Source organism: Chiroxiphia lanceolata, chromosome 3 (genome assembly GCF_009829145.1).
Source record: "Chiroxiphia lanceolata isolate bChiLan1 chromosome 3, bChiLan1.pri, whole genome shotgun sequence".
Taxonomy (NCBI): Eukaryota; Metazoa; Chordata; class Aves; order Passeriformes; family Pipridae; genus Chiroxiphia; species Chiroxiphia lanceolata.
The window spans coordinates 16,281,815-16,300,884 of record NC_045639.1 but is presented as its reverse complement, the minus strand read 5'-3'; the positions used below and the strand labels follow the sequence as shown (position 1 = coordinate 16,300,884).

Genomic DNA, 19,070 nt, shown 5'->3' with positions numbered 1-19,070 from the left:
GAGTGGGTGCCCCGTTCTACATACTCTAACCCTAATATAAGCCAAACTAAACTGAAACAGTTAACACCCACCTCACTGTCCCGTCCTGCTGACTCTCCTAGAAAGGAAATAAAATGTGATAGCAGAGTGAGGAAGGTGGAAATTTCTTACATCACAGAGGTCAGGGTCAGAGTTTCCCTGCTGGAGTCCAACTGGTACAACAGCACTTTATTGTTTGGAGACACAAACCAAAAACCTGCTTTTCCTGACTAAGAATGGAGTAAGTGTAAGGACAGAAAACTAAAGCAGACAAGGTCAGAGCCTCAAAAAGGTTGGGTGCAAAATCTTTTCGAGACTCCTTTTCTGATATGTAATAAAGATTAAACTTCTTTTACGCCACAAGATACATACTTCTGCATACCAATATGGCATTTTACTTCAGAAAGTGAAACAAATCTTCAGTGGTCTAGAGGAAAAAAGTCCCTTGGCTCTTAGAGAACAGACGAAGAAAGATACTCTCCTATTCATACCGCCTTTCCTCTGGAACAATTCAGGGAAAAGCTTTGTTATTGATTTCCAAACTCATATAGTTATAAAGTTGATAAAGGTGAAGCTCTTCTTTTTCAGTTGAAATCATTTACCTCTAATTCAACTACAAGGACTAAATTCTAAGAGGATTAAGTAACAGAATGTGAAGGTTGGCAACAGTGTACAAAACAGTCGATAATTTTCCTAATGAGATAATTGGAGTAAAGTCCAAAGAAGGAGTTTACAAGACGACTCACTTAGGAAGTTTGCAATTAAAAAAAAAAAAAAATCCTTCTGTTTACTAATATTTCACCTACTCTTCTCTGCATCTGAGTGACACTGGATGAAGATGTCACAAAAAGGCCTTTTCAAGCATAAAATTAAGACACAGCATTAGGTTACATATAAATTAAACCACAGAAGAAGAGAGGGACTGTAAACAGGCACACAGTTTGCAACTCTGAGCTAAAACCCAAGTTTCCACAGATAGTAAGTGTGTTAGGGGCCCGTTTCGACAAAAGCATAAATAACTTAAAAAAAAATAAAATCAAAAGTGTTAGTGGGCAAATTAAATTGTGGGATTACAGACAATTGCCCAGAACTTGGTTCAAACTGCAACTTACCACTGGGAGCGTGAGCCAAGTGGCCACGATGCAGTCGGTGATCCAGCGATACCAGGCTGGTGAGATGAACATCAAAGGTAGAAAAGGACCGAGCATGAATATACTCCCAAAGAAACTTCCCAAGAATAGTGCAAGTACAAAGTATATCCCTTTCCATGACACCATGGCTCTGAAAAAGAAAGTTGGCATTATGTTAGAGAGACAAACTAAAATTACATAATTCTTCAAGTCTGTAAGCCCAGTCTGAGGTAATATTCTCCCTTTTTTCCACAGCTAACAACACATGATGACAGTAAACACAATCAAAATGTTCTACTTCACAGGCAGCAGCAAGAAAAGGACTTCATAAACACAGTGATTTGTAAGGTGAATTGGGATATTAAAGGGGCCATAAAAGTATCGGCTACATCATAATTTCCTCCACTTATTACAATATGCAGTTACACTCAAAAATTCTCAGCAAGCTATTTTTATTATCCAAAGGTACAAAAGAGCTATATAAGAGAACACCAGCTACATTAAACTTTTCAGCCATTATCTTTGTCATTGGTGAAGCACTAATGTTACCATTTTCTGCAGACAGAAAACTTTGCTAAACACAGGGTTGCAGAAAGTCATCTTCCCCACCTAACAAGAGTCTACGTGTGACCTCCATCACAAACCACTCAAGCCTGATGAGCATGACCAGCCATTTCAAATGCCAGTTCCCTTTTCATCCCAACAGGGCAGGCAAGCAGTGGCTGAAGCCTCCAGATCCACCCTGGCTTAGAGAACTCATCACTTTTTGAAGTCTGACGTACTTCAACTGTCCTTATCAGTTATTTTCCAACTTAACTGCACCAAAAAGCCAACAGCCTTTGGTTTTCAAGGCAGTAGTCTAGACTTGAAATATTTCAGTGTCTGTGCTATCAGCTACATCCCTTATTATAAATTGAAATGTACAGTACACTGAGCTTCTTAATGCATTACGGCAGAACACTCAGCAATCCTCCAAGCATTTGTAATAGCTGCAAGCTTTCACAATTTAGCAACTACTACCAGCTATGACAAAGCAAATGTGGAAATATCAATTCTCTAAATTAGGGCCCAAAAATAGACTGTTTTCATCTATTTAGGACTCAGCCAATTGTTTATAAAATCAAAGGTTAAGTAGAAGTCACTCTTTAGTCACTTTACTGAATTCCTTTTTTGACAGGCTATTTTAGAAATTATAAGAGCTCGGTTAGACAGGACTTCAGGACAAGAAAAACAGGAAGCTGGTGGTTTTAATTTTAAAATGAGCAATGGAAAAGTAATCCATTAAGCCTTATGTACTGTAACATACATGATTCATCTCAAGCATGGTGGTGTACAATGTCCATGGCAATAATGTTTGCACAGCAAAGTATTTGAAAGTCAAGAAATGGCAACACTAGTGTTGCTAGCACACGAACTTGCTTCTGCTACTTCATGTTGACAAGTAACAAGAAAGTAGCTCTATTTTGAGATACTTTTAGGTTTAAACAATTTCCTAAACGGTACAGTATTTGGAGAAAGGCTGAGAGAAGAGGCCATGCAAATTTGTTAATGCAAGAAGGATACAGGAAGCTGTATTTAACTTGACTTTTGCACCACAGTAAAACAAGTAACATTAAATACAAATGTTTGCTGATAGCTATATCAGAAAGATTTTAACACAATGAAATTTGAATTCAAACAAATGCATATTATTTACATCCTGGAGTACAGAGCCCTCGCTTTTCTACCAAAAGCAGGAACCAAATAACCAGATGTCTACACATATGCACAAGCAGGACCAATTCTGACACATCAAGGCTTGAAGAGCAACGCACTGAAGTAACAACGTTCCAACTGCCTTCTTGTATTTGTTATTGCAAACCTCTGTGGGGAAAGTTCAAAATAAAGGCAGAAGAGGGCAAAAAAAACCCCCCAAAACACAAACTCAAAGAAAAACAGAAACAACAGAAAGCGAACAAAACCCCAAACATTAGTTGCAGCAAGACCAGAAGAAAAAGCCTTCTCCTGATATCAAGATTTGAGACCTACTGCAAAAGGCAGCAGAGAGGTTTAAAATTCGGTGTGCTTGACCTAATCAGCATTTTTTGAGGAACACACTGGAAAACAATCGGAAACATGTAGGCACAGTGCTCTCAGGCACATGGTGTGATTCTCGGAGTGTCCTGTGCAGGGCCAGGAGATGGACTCTATGACCCTGATGGGACCCTTCCAACTCAGGATATTCTATGATTCTATGAAAGACCACTAGCAGACAGAGAACAAGAGTTTTTTAAGCTTTAGCCACCTACTCTGGTCCTCCGTGAGGCTGCTCAGAGCCTCTGGTCATTGGTCAGATGCAATGGCCTTCCCCAGGCAGACACCCCGGCTCCGACAGGCTGCGGGCAACACGGAGCTGACGCTCCAGTCCCAAATACCTGAGTACTGCACACAGGTAACCACAGAGCTAATGAGACGTCTCTCTGTCATCCTTCTAGACTCCTAGGAAAGCAATGTGGGCCATTTATTTACAGGCTGTCCTTTTCACAGTTTACACTAGTCCTGTATTGCACACAGCAAAAGAGTTAAGGAAAATTATTATTTGTTTTTATTTTATGTGAAAGACTGTCTCGTAAATACTTCTTTTGTTTGTTTTAGATGAAGGTATCTGAGCTATGGAAAAGACCTGATGAAGTTCTGAATTTTCTCTTCTTCAACCAGCACTCCAGCAGTATTTTCTTTATCATTACAGTATATACATATGTGAGTTATACTGCATTCCAGCGGGCGGAACACTGTGGTGTTTATTTCTAGACACAAAAGATACCATGTGTGTTTTCAATTGATGCCATTTATCACTCTTGAAGCCAAATTTTTAGTGTGATACATACCACATTTCACTTATTGCTTCTATATAATACATTATAGATCTTTACACATGCACATATGCATTTATCTAGAATAATGGGTAGACTTTGCCTCTGAATTACCTCTACCATACAATAAAGAACCTACCACGCTAAGAGGTATGAAAAACAACTCCCTCTGAATGAATTTGAGCAAAACTGCGAGCTGAGAAGCCTGTGACAATGTGAAGAACTTACAGCAGAGAGTAACCATCCAGCTGGCTTTCTGAAAACAGTAGAGCAAGCTCATTTTAGTAAAAAGGTCAAACTGTTAATACACTCAACCCATTTGTTTTCATTTGTGGGTTCACATGGTGGAGTTACAGCCTGGACAATAGTTTACATGATTTAAAATACTTCTGCCTACACACGTCAGTTGAGAAACATTTACATATACTCTAATTTTAGCCAACAGTTGAGAATGGATAGTCATTACCCAAGGTGCTGCTGGGCACCTTGGTTGCCAAGATCACATGTCCTGGGCTGGCCAGCAGAAGTGTTGTTCTGCCCAGGGAGGGCAGAGAGGAGGCTGAAGCCCCAGGATGGATTTGACACACCCACCAGACCAGGTGCACTGCTGAAGCCTTGTGCACTCTCTAATTTAAATGGTGCACAGAGACAAAGCAGCTTCTTGGCTGTGAGTACAGTGCACAAGTTTGTAAACTCTGCAGAGCCAGCTCTGGGCAGACAAAATAGTTAGTTACAACTTTGTGTCCTACCAAAGCTTCAATACAGTTTGGGAATTGCCCCATCTCTGAAGCAGTACAGTCATGTTCATGCAGCGCCGCAACCTGCCTAACAAACCCTCCCCTGCCTGCCTCAGCTCTGTATCTTCACCTTCTCCTCTTCCCCACAGCAACCCTTCTCCCAGCTCTGCATCCCGCATCTCTCATCCCGACGCTACAATACCCCTCCCATGGATTCCCCCATTCCATCCCCCTGCAATACCAGCCTGTTTGGGCAGGTGAAGAGGAGCAGGCTCCAAGGGGCCCTCCTGGAAAGGGAAGCTGCAGTGCTGAGGACTTCAGAGTTGGCAAGTGGGCTCAGCTGTCGGGTCCTGCTAGGCCAGGCCATGCTCTGCACACCCCTGTCAACTTGTGTTGGCACTGCAAGGGCTGTTGCACCCAGTTTACCATTCCAGAAGCCTACCACCAGAGACAACAGGGAACTGACTTCTATTATCATGCTTTAGCATCCCTCTGCCCCTTAAATACATAGCTTAGAAACAAACTGCCTCTAAGGTATGTCAGCCATCCCAAATCTAACATCTGCATTCAACAAGAGAAGTAATAGCTACAAATCAGTGCAAAATACATGCCTGCAACTTCAAAACATGATTAAAAACCAGCCAAATAATCTCAAAGAAGAAGGAGTACTTAATGAGGACTTGTAAAATGATCTAAAACAAATGTGAATAATCTCAAAACAAAGAAAAATGGAGCTGACTCATGTCAGAGATGAGACACCCAAGAAATGAATTAAAGGATTCAACAGGAAGTCTGAAGGAATCCAAGCATTTTTTAAGTACAGAAGTATTCTGTTACTGCTACTGGCAACTATCTCTTTCTAATCCAGCAATCACTCTCAACACTGGATTTAGCATGTATGATGGCCTCTATGTATCTTTAAAGCCGCTTTCCATTTGCTGTGTGGGTCAGAGCTCTGGAGAAACACTCAAAATTATTTTACAATTCAGACTGAAAGCTGCAAACAGTGAGAAAGACAGCACCCTCATACTGGGCTTGTAGTTCTTCATCTATTTCATGGCAGAACTCCAAGTTATTGGGGTACTGTACTTCACATGTTCTCGTTGCCATAGCAGAAGGAAAACATGCTCTGTCTCCAGGTAACTAGAAACAATAATTCTTAAAATACAATTTTTGCTGTCTATTTCAGTAATTTTAAAAATTCTTGGCTACAAGGGGACAAATTACTTTCCCAAACAGTTTTTGTAAACTTCATATTTATTAGACTATTTACTTAAAATTATTTCAATATTCTATACAAACAAAATGTTTGCATAGTAACATAAAGCAAATGCACCTTCCTGTGGTCCGATTTTGGCTTATTTTGCTTAACATCTAAATACTTTTATTGAAAGTACAGCTGGAAGGACAGATAAACCACAGCTTTTTGTGATAATGATTTCAAAAGGTTTTAAACAGCCTGCTCTCTACATCAAAACTTTTTTTTCACAACTGCTTCTACGGCTTGTAAGCGGGCAAAGGATGCAAAATAAGTTTATCTGCTGAGAAACAAAGAAGTTCTAAAATTAAAAGTCTAGAAATTTCAGAGGAGTCTGGACTCACCACAGGATTCACGTTTCCTTAACAGCTCCTGGCTAATTCAAAGTTCTTGTACAAATGGGTTAATTTGTCTTCCAGGTTCAACGTAAACCAAGATTTTAACCTCAGCACGGCATTAAGCAATACTACCTGACAAGCAGAGCCAGCTGCCTGATAACTAGAGAGATTTTTAAAGGCTTAGTACTGTGAAGTGAGCAAATCAGGTTCTATTATACCACTGAAAAGATAAGAAATGCTCTTCAGTGCCAATAAAACAACTGTATTATTACTGGTCAGCATGTTTCCATTCAATCAGCACAGGCAATAAAACTGTTCATTAGCCTTCAAAAGCTGAATGGGGACTTCTAGGCACTGGATTTAATGCTTCTTTCAGTCAAATACCAATGGAAAAGGTAAATGTTATCTTCAATTAAAATCAAACAGAAACTCACACAAATAAACAATTATGATTTTTCTCTGACAGTTCTGCAAAGAAAGCAACCAGTTAACTACAAACTGACCTCACTTTCTACTGCATTTCTTCTAAGCACGGTAAATGAAAGAGGTGAGCTGGAAATTCCAGCTCCCATATTCAACTTTGCATTCTGAAACATAACTCCCAAATCATAAGACACAATTTTTAAAACCTTTGATCAGGGTGAAGTGAATTGAACTTCAAGGAAGTAGGTAAGAGGGGAACAAAACCTGCCAACTTCCCAGGTGTCTATTAAGCAAGTCATCAAATCAATAACTCAAACTTTTATTTGTTCACTGTTTTTAAGGTTCCTAAGCAAAATCATCTAGACAGGAGAGTGAGCAGGTGGAGGGACAGCCCTTCCCAGTGAAGAGGTCTCAGCAACAAGTGAGCAGGTGGCCAAGTGACAAAACATCAGCCAGGCTGACAAAATTTCAGTGGAAATGACCCATCCAGGCAGAACGTCTCAAGTTCAACAAAATCACACTTTCCTATTTCAGCATTTTATGCTGTTCTTCCATATCAGCATTTAAAAGGAAATGTTTTATCAATTCTTGCACTCAGAGCAAGAAACTAGTTTCTGTGCGGTACCATATTTAAAATGAAATTTGTTCAGAGCAAGCTTTTGTAGGCTGACTCCATTGTATTTCCAGATCTAAAACTTACCCCATCTCTTCTCACTTGTGCCTCAATTAAAAGGACTGCAGAAATAGCAGAGGTTATAGGGGAAGCAATGACAGGAGAAAGCTGAATTATTAATTGCAGAGATATCCACTCTAATCAGTAGCCCACGCAATACAGACAAGAAGCTCCATCCATCTCAACAGACCTCTCTATGAACTACATTTTACTTCTGATCCTTTTCTTGGGCACTTCAGTATTTTAAGGAACATACAAATATGGCAAAAATCACTATCAGAGAAAAAAAATATGAGAAGAAACAGTCACTTGACCATTAAAACCACTTCCTTTTTATTCAGTTCTTGCATTTAAAAACCTTAAAAGATTCATGTATCATAAAACAATACAGGATAGGGCAATAAGAGGTAATAATCATCACAAACCACACCCCTGACCCTGTCTAACAGTATAGCAGATATTAGCTTACACATGCCCAAAATAAAAAGTACAATACTTAATGAGCAATTTCCGTAAATATTACCAATAACATATGATTACTGCTGCATTTTACAACTTATTTTCTCTTTTATTTGCCAAGACTTAATCTGACTATTATAATTCAATAAAAAATTTAACAGAATATTGAATTTGCTCTTCCAAGTAATTGTGTCTTTCCAAATGCAAAAACTCTGGCTGAGATCCTTTGCAGCACAGCCTTTAGGTACTGTAAGTGGGTAATTCAGTCAGGGTACAAACATCAAATCAGTCTGATGCTTTTTCACCCTCGTTTACCTGTACTCTTTCCACTGTTGCTCCAGACAACCATTAGACCAATAAAGCCAGAATGAGAGCACAAGCTAAGGTATTTGAAATCATTTGTAAGACGGTGTCATGCAATAGCTACAGCTGCTTCCTGAAAAAAACTCCAATGATTTATGGAGAAGTAGCTTGCTTCTCTTCCTTACTATAATCAGAAAATTTAGATGAATTGACAAGTTTGAGCTGCCGTAGGAAGAACTGCACAAGAGCTTTTTCTAGCAAAACCTATCTCACTTTTTTTATTATGCCTATTGCACAGACACAAATAATTTTGAATTAATTCTTCAGACCTTTCCATGCATACAGTTGTTCTCTGCAGTATCCATCAAGTTACTGAGACCTCACAAGCCTGTACTGAACAGCAACCAATATAAAAAGAATGTCCTGGTTTACAAGTCATCAAAAATAGGTTTGGCAGACAAAGAACAGCTGTTTTATTTCCCACATCCTGCCTTTAAATAAAAGAAACAAAAAAAACTCCATAACCTTGCAACAAACATGGAACAGTGGTCAGTTTGGGGGGTTTATTAGATACTTTATGTAAAACCTGCAGGTCAGCTCCAGGCCCAGTCTATTTTTCAAAAAAGTTACATATGATCAACAGCTGGCAAATCTAAGTCCCCTGGTTTTCAAAGTCTACAGCAGACCAAAAAGCTGACCAACACTGATGGATAACAAATCCAAGTGAAAATTATGAAAAACAGATAAAATGTTCCACTTTGTAATTCGAGATGTTACAAACAAACCAATAAATCAAATTTATTTTTTCCCCTGCATAAGAGCACCCCAACACCTTAGTTCAGAGCTATTCTTCATAGAGAGGAGTGGCACTTATAACTTCAGAAGGACCTATTTCACAATAAAATCCTCAGCTGGAGAACAGAAATAGAGGACTCCAATGTTGAAGAACAGTTACTCAAATACAAAAGTAGTAGTGTTCAGTGGAGTATCTTTAAATCTCTGCCATGACCATTAAACCAAAATCACACTCAGGGAAGGACAAATCCATGGCTTTTCTACCCTCATCTTGACAGAATTTTCTCATCAACTTAATTCAGAAGAAATGCAGGAGAGGCGTATGAACAAAACTCATACAGCCTGTTCAACATGCTATGAAAACCACTGAACATCACTAACAGCATGACAGAGAGCTTATGCTGACTCACATTATTCGAAGAGTGCAATTATGAAAATACAGAGGGGTGATGTAAAAGCAGACTTCCAGAAGCCCTAAGCAAGCTACTCAACTTGGAAAAAGCTTCACTGAAAGCTCTGTATTTGTGACCAAAGAGCTCTCTCATTTCTAGAACAGATTATGTTAACCCAAACAATTCATCCTTTTCCAGTTATAATGTGTGGTACAAATGAATTTGATTCTGGGTAATACTACAGCATAGTTGGTTTTTTTTTTAACAACACAGCCTTTTTCTTTAATATCTTTTATACTATGACAGGCACCACCTGTAGGGCAACAGTGATTTCTAAACTGGTTTATACCTTTTCCCAGTAGCATGTTACATGCTATAAAAGTTCAGCAGGTCCCCAACAGCAAACTTACTGAAGCCAGTGAGTCTCCACCTAGAATCAGTTGCAAGATCAGATTATGAATTTTATCTACTCTCAGAACTGGTAAAAGGCTGAAAAGAAAGACTAGGCACTTATCTTCATTTCCCTACCATGTAAGTAATTCTGGTTCAACAGCACTTAGATGAGAAATGGAGAACACTGTCCACAGACAAATTCGTGTTACTATATTTTTTAATAATAATAAAGATAAATTGCTATTATCAATGGTGTACAACTCAGCCAAGCCTCTGAGCCTGTGCAACTGCCTCAGGCTTTGTGAAACGGATTTCCAAAACAAATATCAAAGAAAAAAACCATTTGCAAATAACATTAAAAATGTTCTAGCCATTTAATTGGAAAATTCCATTTGAGAACTTGAAATTTTGCAGGGCTGCCTTTGTGTCAGTACACAGCACTGAGGCATACTTACACGTCAGCAAGTATCACAAGTTTATAACAACTTTAAAAGCCACATAAATTGTAGTTTTCTACACGTTGGGCTTACAGCCTGGCTGCTTTCCAAGGTAAGCACAGAAGAAACAATAGATCAGTTACCTGGGAGGCTCTGAAGCAAAAGAAGAAAAATACAGTAGTTTTGCAGAAAATTGACAAACATTTCATTCCCACTGGAAGCAGCAGAAACAGTTTATTTGCATTTGCTCCGTTTCCGGACATAAAATCCTGTTTTCAATCTATTATGTTTTGATGTACATCAACATCCAAAGCATTATGGTCAAAAACCACATGTTGCTAAACTACTGTCCCACTATCAACTAATAAAATTTCTACTTCAAGACTTTACAGTAAGAGAGGAAGTTCTGCTGTGCTTTTCAGAGTGTTCTAGACAACAGCCTTCAAACCTCATTTGGCAACCTCACCTGCAGGATCAGTCACCAGTGTATCTGGATATTTCTAAGGTTACATTACAAACCAGTGCTAAGAAGTGTAGCTTTAACCCCATCTTCAGCTCTGTAACTCTTTCTTTCCACCAGCCACAATGGGAAGCTTCTTTCCTCTGACAGGACTCCAAAGAGATGTCCCCAGGGCTTCAAGTGGATCCAGGTCTTCAAAGCCATTTCACAGTGTAAACCACCTGCATGGTGCTGTGTGTAGATTCAAGCTTTGCCCAAGAAGATGCAGAACTGAGTTGGGTTCATCTGTACTTGAGATAATAATGCTCTGTGTGTCAGCAGGGACTCTCAGCCCATGCACAGCAGCAGGATGATGCAGACATGGTGCCTCTTGTGCCAGGGCTACTGAATCTGATTTTATAAAACCCACATCATTTTTCTTCAAATTTAAATGCTCTCAAAGCCAGAAAAGGTTTTATCAATATAGTATAATAAAGCAACTCATGTTCCTTGTTAAAGCTGAATGGCTTTGGCCCCTCAAACACCTAGAAAAATGAGTGACCATTAATTCTTACTTGTAAATTTTTTTGTATTTACTTGCAGAGGATCCAGTGTTATTGACAAATGAATAACAAAATATTTTGCATGAACATTTATCAAGGTCATTTTAGCCTGTAACAAATTACCAGTATAAGCAGCTAAATAAAGTAATTCAGTGTTGAGGCAACCAGGGGAGTTATCTGCCAGCGCTTATGCAATACTTTACTGAGCTGCCAGACAAACTGAAAAAAGCAACATCTAAGACCAAGATTTTTAGCTTTTTATTATGTAAAATAGTAGCGCATATGAAACACAAACTCAGTTTCTAATAAAATTTGCCAAAACTGAAAGGAGCTTATAAAAATAATTAAAAGTGGTTTAATAGGTATATTTCCCATCACAAAGACCAAGTGAATGTTACAGTAAGAATGAGTTTCAAGTCAGCTGCAAGTAAATTTGGCAGTTGCAGATTCATTAGACAGACATGCTGTGGTAAACACATAGATGCAAGGCAATCCAAGAACAAAGTAACCATGAAATCATTACAGAACAGCAAGTGACCTAGTCAGGGAAATAACCTATTACAGCTATTCAGGGACTACCAGATTTTACACATGTGAGCAATCCCCTGGCTTAACAAGAACAGGGAGAAAAGAAGGAAATCCTCACAAGAACTAAAGAGCCTCCCAACACACACTTGGGGCATTGTTACAGAACAACCGACCCCTTCCAGCCTCTTACTCAGTACCACCAATATTGCTATGAAAGTGCCTTAGAAGCTGCAAAGTGATAGGGGAAAGGAAGAAAAAGACAGAACAACTTTTAAAAGACTCTGATCACTGAAGCAAAAAATTGTTTGGATCATTCAGAAAACTATGCTGCTCGCACCTAAAGAATGAGAGGCCAAAAGATAAAAACCCTGACCTACACCAAAACTCTTTGCACTAGGTAAATCATATCCAAAGAAAGGAAGATATTATCCAGAAATATCCAAATCGGGAGTCTTCTCATAGCAGTTTCTGTAGTCATGAAACATGTTCAGAATCAGCCATATCTAGATTTTTCTTTAGGGTCAGAAAGATTTAGAGTTAATGATCTAGCAATTCATTGTAAGGATTTTTTTTCCCCCCCTCTCTTGCTACAAGAATCTGTCTTCTAAGATCTAGCATTCTCTCAGTTATTTCCAAGTGGGAACACACCCTGTCATGTGTTTCCCCTTTTACCAAGTGCCCTAACCTTTCAGGAAAAAGATTATAAAAAACCACAGAATTCCTGGAAAGAATCTGTTCTTTCTGATTAGCATACCAGTATCATAGACACAGAAGCGAGAAAGTTTACCTTCAAGGTATAAAATATGCTCATTAATAAGTGAAGTAACTGGGCAACTGACTAAGGATATATATGAGAAAGCACGTACATCTTTCTAGCTGCATTTGTAAAAGAATTCTCAAATGCAGTCACAGTTCTTAAAATGCATTTAATGAGTTCATTGCAATGGGCATTGTGAACGCGATATTTTTATTGGGCAAATTATAAATCATGAACTTGTCAAAAATAGATGGTTATGACATTCCACTCCCCTCTCTTCCTCATCAGCTTGAGGACTTCTCTCCCTGTGTTTTCTGAAAACAAACACATTGCTGAAACTCTCAGTGTGATTCCAAATAACCAAAGGACTGTATGCTTTTACTTACTGGGACACTTTTCACTCAAACACTACAGCCTCCAGAAAATGAGTCCAGCTCTGGTATGACTGCAAGGCATGCTGAAGTTTAAAAAAACACCACAAAGTTGAACACGGAAGCACCAGCATTAAAATAACAGCACTGACAATGAAATATTCTTTTGTTCCAAAGTTACGTGACATTTTCATCTAAGCAAGGAAGAGACAACTATCTTATTCCAGAGCTGAACATCTAAGTATAGGATATTTTTGTTGCCAGCACGACCATCAAGCAAACAGCTGGACAAGCTCTTGATAAGAGGAAGAGTAGTGATGGGAAATGATGCAACACAAGAACCAAAGACCTGATATGACACAGAGTCACTTGGAGGCTATTAAAACCATTTCTTTATGGTATCATAAGTAAATACTAACAAAAAAATGGAAACTATTTAGAGAAACTGTAGTAACATAACCTTCATCAAACAAGGGACAGTAAAATTGTTCCGACTCTTTACTAAAGTGTTATGAATTAACTGGCAGTTGGGTCAACTTCCCATCTTTCCCAGAGGTGTAAAACCAAGACGACTTGCAGGGATGCTGCTTTCCAAGCTCACAGTCTGAATGAATAGCATGGGAATTCCTATTCTAGTGGAGGCACCAAATCGAGATGCACTCATTCCTGTATGTCTTAACTCATACTGGGTGTTACACCTAATTCTCTACAACGGCACTGAAATAAGAGCCTCAGTGACAAGTAAGGTCCCGCCCTTCACAGTTCTGGCTTCTCCCCTCAGCAGGTCCACCTGGCTTTCCATGAGGGTGGCTCTTAATATGCAGCTGGCCCTAAAAACTCTCTACAGAAATGCACAAAGAATTACACTGTTTAATTTAAAGATTAATAATACATTTGTCATAGCTTAAATAGAAGATAAAAATTTGCAACTTCTATTATGGTATCTACAAATATACTGTGAGAAAAATCCCTGGCTGCTATAGTATCAGTTATATATTTGGATTAACATAGATAACTTAGAATAAGCCTATTTTTCTCTCAAGGTTAAAACATATAATTTTTAATTTTATGTAAAGTTGCTAAACATTCAAAATTTTCTTCTCATACAAATCATTTTCACCTGCTCCTGCTGTTTTTGCAGATTAACAGCCTGAGAGAGAGGACAGAAAGAACCAAAACAACAAAGAGTAGGGAATAAAGGAACACAGTGTCAAAGAGGAAGCCTAGAGCTATTGGAAAGCCCTGTATTCCACTTAAACAAGGCAAAACAATGTGCCTTCTAAAAAAGACAATTTGAAACAAATTACAACCCAGAAGATTAATGCACTGACTCAGGCGTAGATGAGCCTGAATTTTCCACCGCCCATCTTTCCCAAGAATCCTTGTCTAACTCGCATAAGGAAGGGTAAAGCTGGTTGTAAAAGTTTTCAAAATGCAGTAAGGAGTAAATTTGAAAACAACTTGAGGAAACATGGATTCCTGCTGAGTACAGAGTTTTCAACAACAGCTAAGATTTATTATATTGAAATTTTTTTCCAACAAGCTACAACAACGTGTATTTCCTTTCCAATTCAGCCACAGCTGAACATCTTATTGAACTGTTACAGTAAGAAAAGAAGCTTTCACAATAACTTTAAAAAGCTCTCTTCTTTTGGGATCAAACAGATATATTATTAAAATAATGCCATTAAGAAGAATCAATCATTGGACTAACTGATGTCAAGGTTTGCTGAACAATTAAATCCAATTGCTGACTTTGATGCATTGATGCAAACTTCAGAACAGAGTATTCAGGAAAGAAAACTGAATACAAATGTTCATGAAACAATTCTTCGAGTCTTTACTTTCCCTCTGTTCTGGATCTGCATATCAAGAAATGCAAACAAACTTCTTCATCAATATTCAGAAAAGTTTTATGGGCAATGTATACAGTAAATTCAATTTTTAATAAAGACATTACTACCCATACTTACTATGCAATCAAAGTTTTCTTTTAATTTGTTTGTTTGTTTTGTTGGTTTTTTTTGCTATAGAGAATTGGAAACAGGAAAAACCTCAAAATTGACACCTTTACTAATTTCCATTGTAAAAGGTAAGCTAGCAATAGTCACCAAACCCAGCATTTTTAGATTCTCCCCCACCTTCACCAGTTTAATCATATGACAAATTAACACTCTTTTTAAAGAGAAAATACATAACCAATTCAATACAATTGCAATGTAATACAAAAACAATGAAATAACCATATAAACTCTGTTTGGAAGCACCTGTCTGGTCCTGCACTAGTTCCAGCATGTGCTGGTCTTTGATATATTCCCCATCCCAAAGGACGTGGAGGCAAAGCTGCAGTTGTTTCTTTGAAAGGAATACCATTAAGGGATAAAAATAAAAAAATTCAAAGTGTCAAGGTTTTATTATGGAACAACCTATTTTCTAACAACATCAGATGAACATTCCCACTGATTTCCTTGCAGAAAGCAAAACACTTTTTGTAGAACACTACAAACACACAGCATTTACAATCACATAATCTTTATTATTTACATAAGCCCTTTTAAAAACCTTTCTTTGTAAATCAGATCTAACTCCAGTACTTAGTTTTATTTTATCCTTTTTCATTTTCTTTTTTCTTTCTTCTTTTTTTTTTAAATTAAACTTTGCCCCACAAAATCATCAGCAATTATGCCTGGTGGAATGGGGTAAGAAGTTCACACAAAGCTCTCTCACTGTATAGGCAGTGATGACAGGCTTTGTTAAATATGCGTTTTCTCACCTTAAAGATATTTCACTGGAAAGGCCTGAGCACAAGAAGAAAAAGAAATGGTCTCTTGGCAGTATGTATAAGCTGCCATTATTGTGATGAAACATTAAACCACAAGCAGCTTCCACAGCGAGACCTGCTTATGTAAAGCAGCACATTTCTTCAAGTGTTTTAGCTTAAATAGATATTAAAGTACTTTTAAGAATTGCCTTATAAGTCAGCTTTCACCTCTTTTGTATGTATATTACAACACAATACTGTGTTTTTGGAGTAAGGGTTTGGTTGTTTATTTTTTTTCCTGAATCTTTTAGAGAAAAGATTAAATTGAAAAGAAATTAGCTGCCTTCTGCTTCCTACCAGCAAAGTAGTACAGACTGTTTAAAATCCTGGATCAAAACTACCTTATGCAATTTTGCATTTGCCAAGCCTAGTACCAATCCATCAAAGGATTTCTTTCATTTCATTTTGGGCATTTACATAAGTACCTTAGAGTTGGGTCACTGGAATTATTCCCTTCATTCCACATCCCATCTCCCTCCATTCAGTAGGCTCATCCTATAATCTAATTTCACAAAAGAAAACTTCACTTTCTCTTCCTGTGAAGCAGCAAATATACACACAGCTTATTTTCCTGGAGGCTTGATCTACGGGGGGTTAATATTTTAGATCTTCCAGGTAAAATTTGCAATCACAGTAGGAAAAGCAAAAGAGACACTTAACCTCAGGAATGCCTCACTCTCCTCACATCTTTGTGACATTAGAACCCTCCAAATGGAAATTACTATGCAGTCAATATTTTTTCAAGTTCTTCTTCTGAGAAAAGGAAGTGAAGAACAATGTACAAGATGCACTGGAGGAATTTCCTGTTAGGAATAAAAGGTTTACTAAAAGAACATGCAACTATTCCTGGATTTCTAAACAGAATTTCAGCAAATAATGAAGTTTAGCCCTTTCAAGCTGTTTTAGAGTTCAGTTCAAGAGCCAGGTCATCAGACTCCCTAACACTGACATATGAAAAGGATAAGAGGTGACAGTAAAATTACCATTTTTCTCTTTACATACAAGAAATGACTAAACATGCAGAGTCATAACAAGCTTCAGTGACTGAAAATAAAACTGTTTGTAAAATGAATTGCTTCTGCCAAATACCTCCCTCTTCAGTTTTCTTTCAATTTGATCCTGCTGATTTAAACATACAAAACAATATCCTTCCATTAACGCCACCAGTTTGGAAAAACTGTGTTAAATTGAAGTGCTATTTTTGTTATCGTGGGCTTGTCCTCCTCAAAATTAAAAGCTGTAAGATATCATTAGATCATTTAATCAAATGTCCATGGAATGTTATTGAACAATAGTTGGTTGCCCTGTTTGAAAATACCAGCATGTGATATCTCACATATCCCAGTATTAAGTGTTGGCCCATATTTTGATATAGTAGTTTTGCTTCTATAAAGAGAATTGCAAGCTAACCATGAAACATTGATCTTCATTTAGATAAACTGGACAGAAGTAGTAATATATCATGAACAGCCAAGGAAAACACACTACAAACACTACTGAATTTTCATATAATCATATGTATCCAAAGACCACTGTAGGCCAGATGCACACTGGACAAGCATTGCTGTGAGAGTTTCAGAGTTCTATTTTCAAAAGAAATTATAAATGAAAATAAGTAACCTACAAATATAAAACACACAGACAAAGATTCTTTACTCACTCTAGTATGAGGGTAAGCAATTACCCTCTAACAGACCCAAGAATCTAATATGCTACTAATGCCATAAGCACTCCAATCTCCTGCTCCATACACTCTTTATATACAGATATATATTGTACTTTATGATAAGCTCTACTAGTCCTTAATAATGGACTATTTAGTACAGTCATCAAAGTGGTAACATCTTAAGTGTCACTTGGACTCCAAAAATCTTGTTCCTTTTGTCATGACAGTTATGTTCAGCGGATAATTTTTCTCCTGGTTCAGGAACAGCCACATTTGACTACTTGTAATTCAAAAGAGCAAACAGTGACCAAGCCCAAAAATTGAGTTTTCCTAGTTTAACAAGGGACTTTCTGAGCATGCATCTAATTAAAGAGAAGCTGACCTTTCAACAACTACTCCTTACATCTATTTGTACATTCAGAGACAAGAACATAAACAGAAGATTGCAAAGCTTTTGCTCGTGGTTCCTATCTGGTTGAACAGTAAAATAGCATCTGTCAGTACTTAGATGTGCTGATATCCCAAAACAAGCTATGAATTTACTTTTTACACATGGAAATGCAGAATCAAAAGTGAGCTGCAATACATCAACTTATTCCTGGATGGAAAACTCACTTCATTTTAGAAAGGAGAACTAAGCCAGCATTGCTATAGCTGAGGAAATTGCCACTTTCTCTCAGTATTTGCAAGATCCTATCAGGTAATGGCTGTAAGTTAATGCAGGGGAGATTTTTCCAGTTATATTGGGGTGAGAGGGTATGTAAGAGTAGTTTTATATTTTTCATTATTTTGCTTTAATCTTATTTTGGATTTCAGTTTTCAGTTTGTTTTTAAGACACCCTTTAAAGTACCAAACTTGCCTCAAATGTAGTAATTTATCCAACCAGAAGAAATTATGCTATTAATGATATGAAAAGAGCCTAGCTAAGAAGTCAGCTTAATTTCTCTACAAAATAAGCTCCTTTTTCATAAAGTATGAAGACATTAAACCATGAAATAATCAACATTAGGAGGACTGCACTGCTTATGAGCAGAGCAGGTAGGTATGTTTCTAAATCAAGATTCTCCATTTGGTTGCTTATACATTTCAAAAAAGGAAACAGCTAGTTACAGAAGAAGCAGTATGTGTTCATGCAAATCAAAGATACTACCAATGTGTAGATCAAAACTGAATTAACTTCTCCAGGCAATTTTACAGTATTTACGCTTCATTTTCCAGTAAATTAATAATTTGGAATTTAAATAATTCCATTTGTTTCACTAGGGACTTCACATGAGTTTTCGAAATACTCAGATCTCGTAAATAATACGGTTTATCTGAACCCTGGAAGGGGGTGAGGAGAGGAGGGGCGTTAATAGACTGTGGGGAGCACTCAGATAGTTTGGTGATCTGATCATACGAACCTTTATGGAATCAGATATTCCAAGAAATGCTGCCAAGATCTTTAAGAGTTTACAATGCTTCAAATGCATTCAAGTGCTATACTAAACTCCAGCTGCACTAGAGGAACACATTTTTGTGGATATTTCTAAAACAGAGGTAAGCTCTATCTTACAGGTACTACAAGAACCTGGAAAGTCTTGGGATTTTTTCCCTTGTAAGAAAAGTTATATTGTAGAGCTTTAAGCATGTCCAAGAATTTGGTCAGACTAGATGTATTCGCAGTAAACACAAGTATTTATGGATTCCATTCATGAGTAGCAATGACTGTGGGTT

At 37.7% G+C, this 19,070-nt stretch overlaps 1 protein-coding gene across 5 annotated transcripts in view; it reads right to left on the bottom strand.

Moving 5' to 3' along the window:
- The window catches only part of LCLAT1 (lysocardiolipin acyltransferase 1), a 114,929-nt gene that overhangs the window by 74,878 nt on the left and 20,981 nt on the right, over positions 1 to 19,070 (bottom strand). For 3 of the 5 annotated variants that reach the window (XM_032683540.1, XM_032683541.1, XM_032683539.1), the window contains one exon: positions 1,131 to 1,299. In XM_032683540.1, the coding sequence (XP_032539431.1) occupies positions 1,131 to 1,295 (165 nt within the window). In that variant the 5' untranslated portion in view covers positions 1,296 to 1,299. Of the gene's footprint in view, positions 1 to 1,130; positions 1,300 to 4,139; positions 4,162 to 6,339; positions 6,436 to 19,070 lie in introns of those variants that run through there. The other 2 variants (XM_032683542.1, XM_032683544.1) reach the window with 2 other exon arrangements.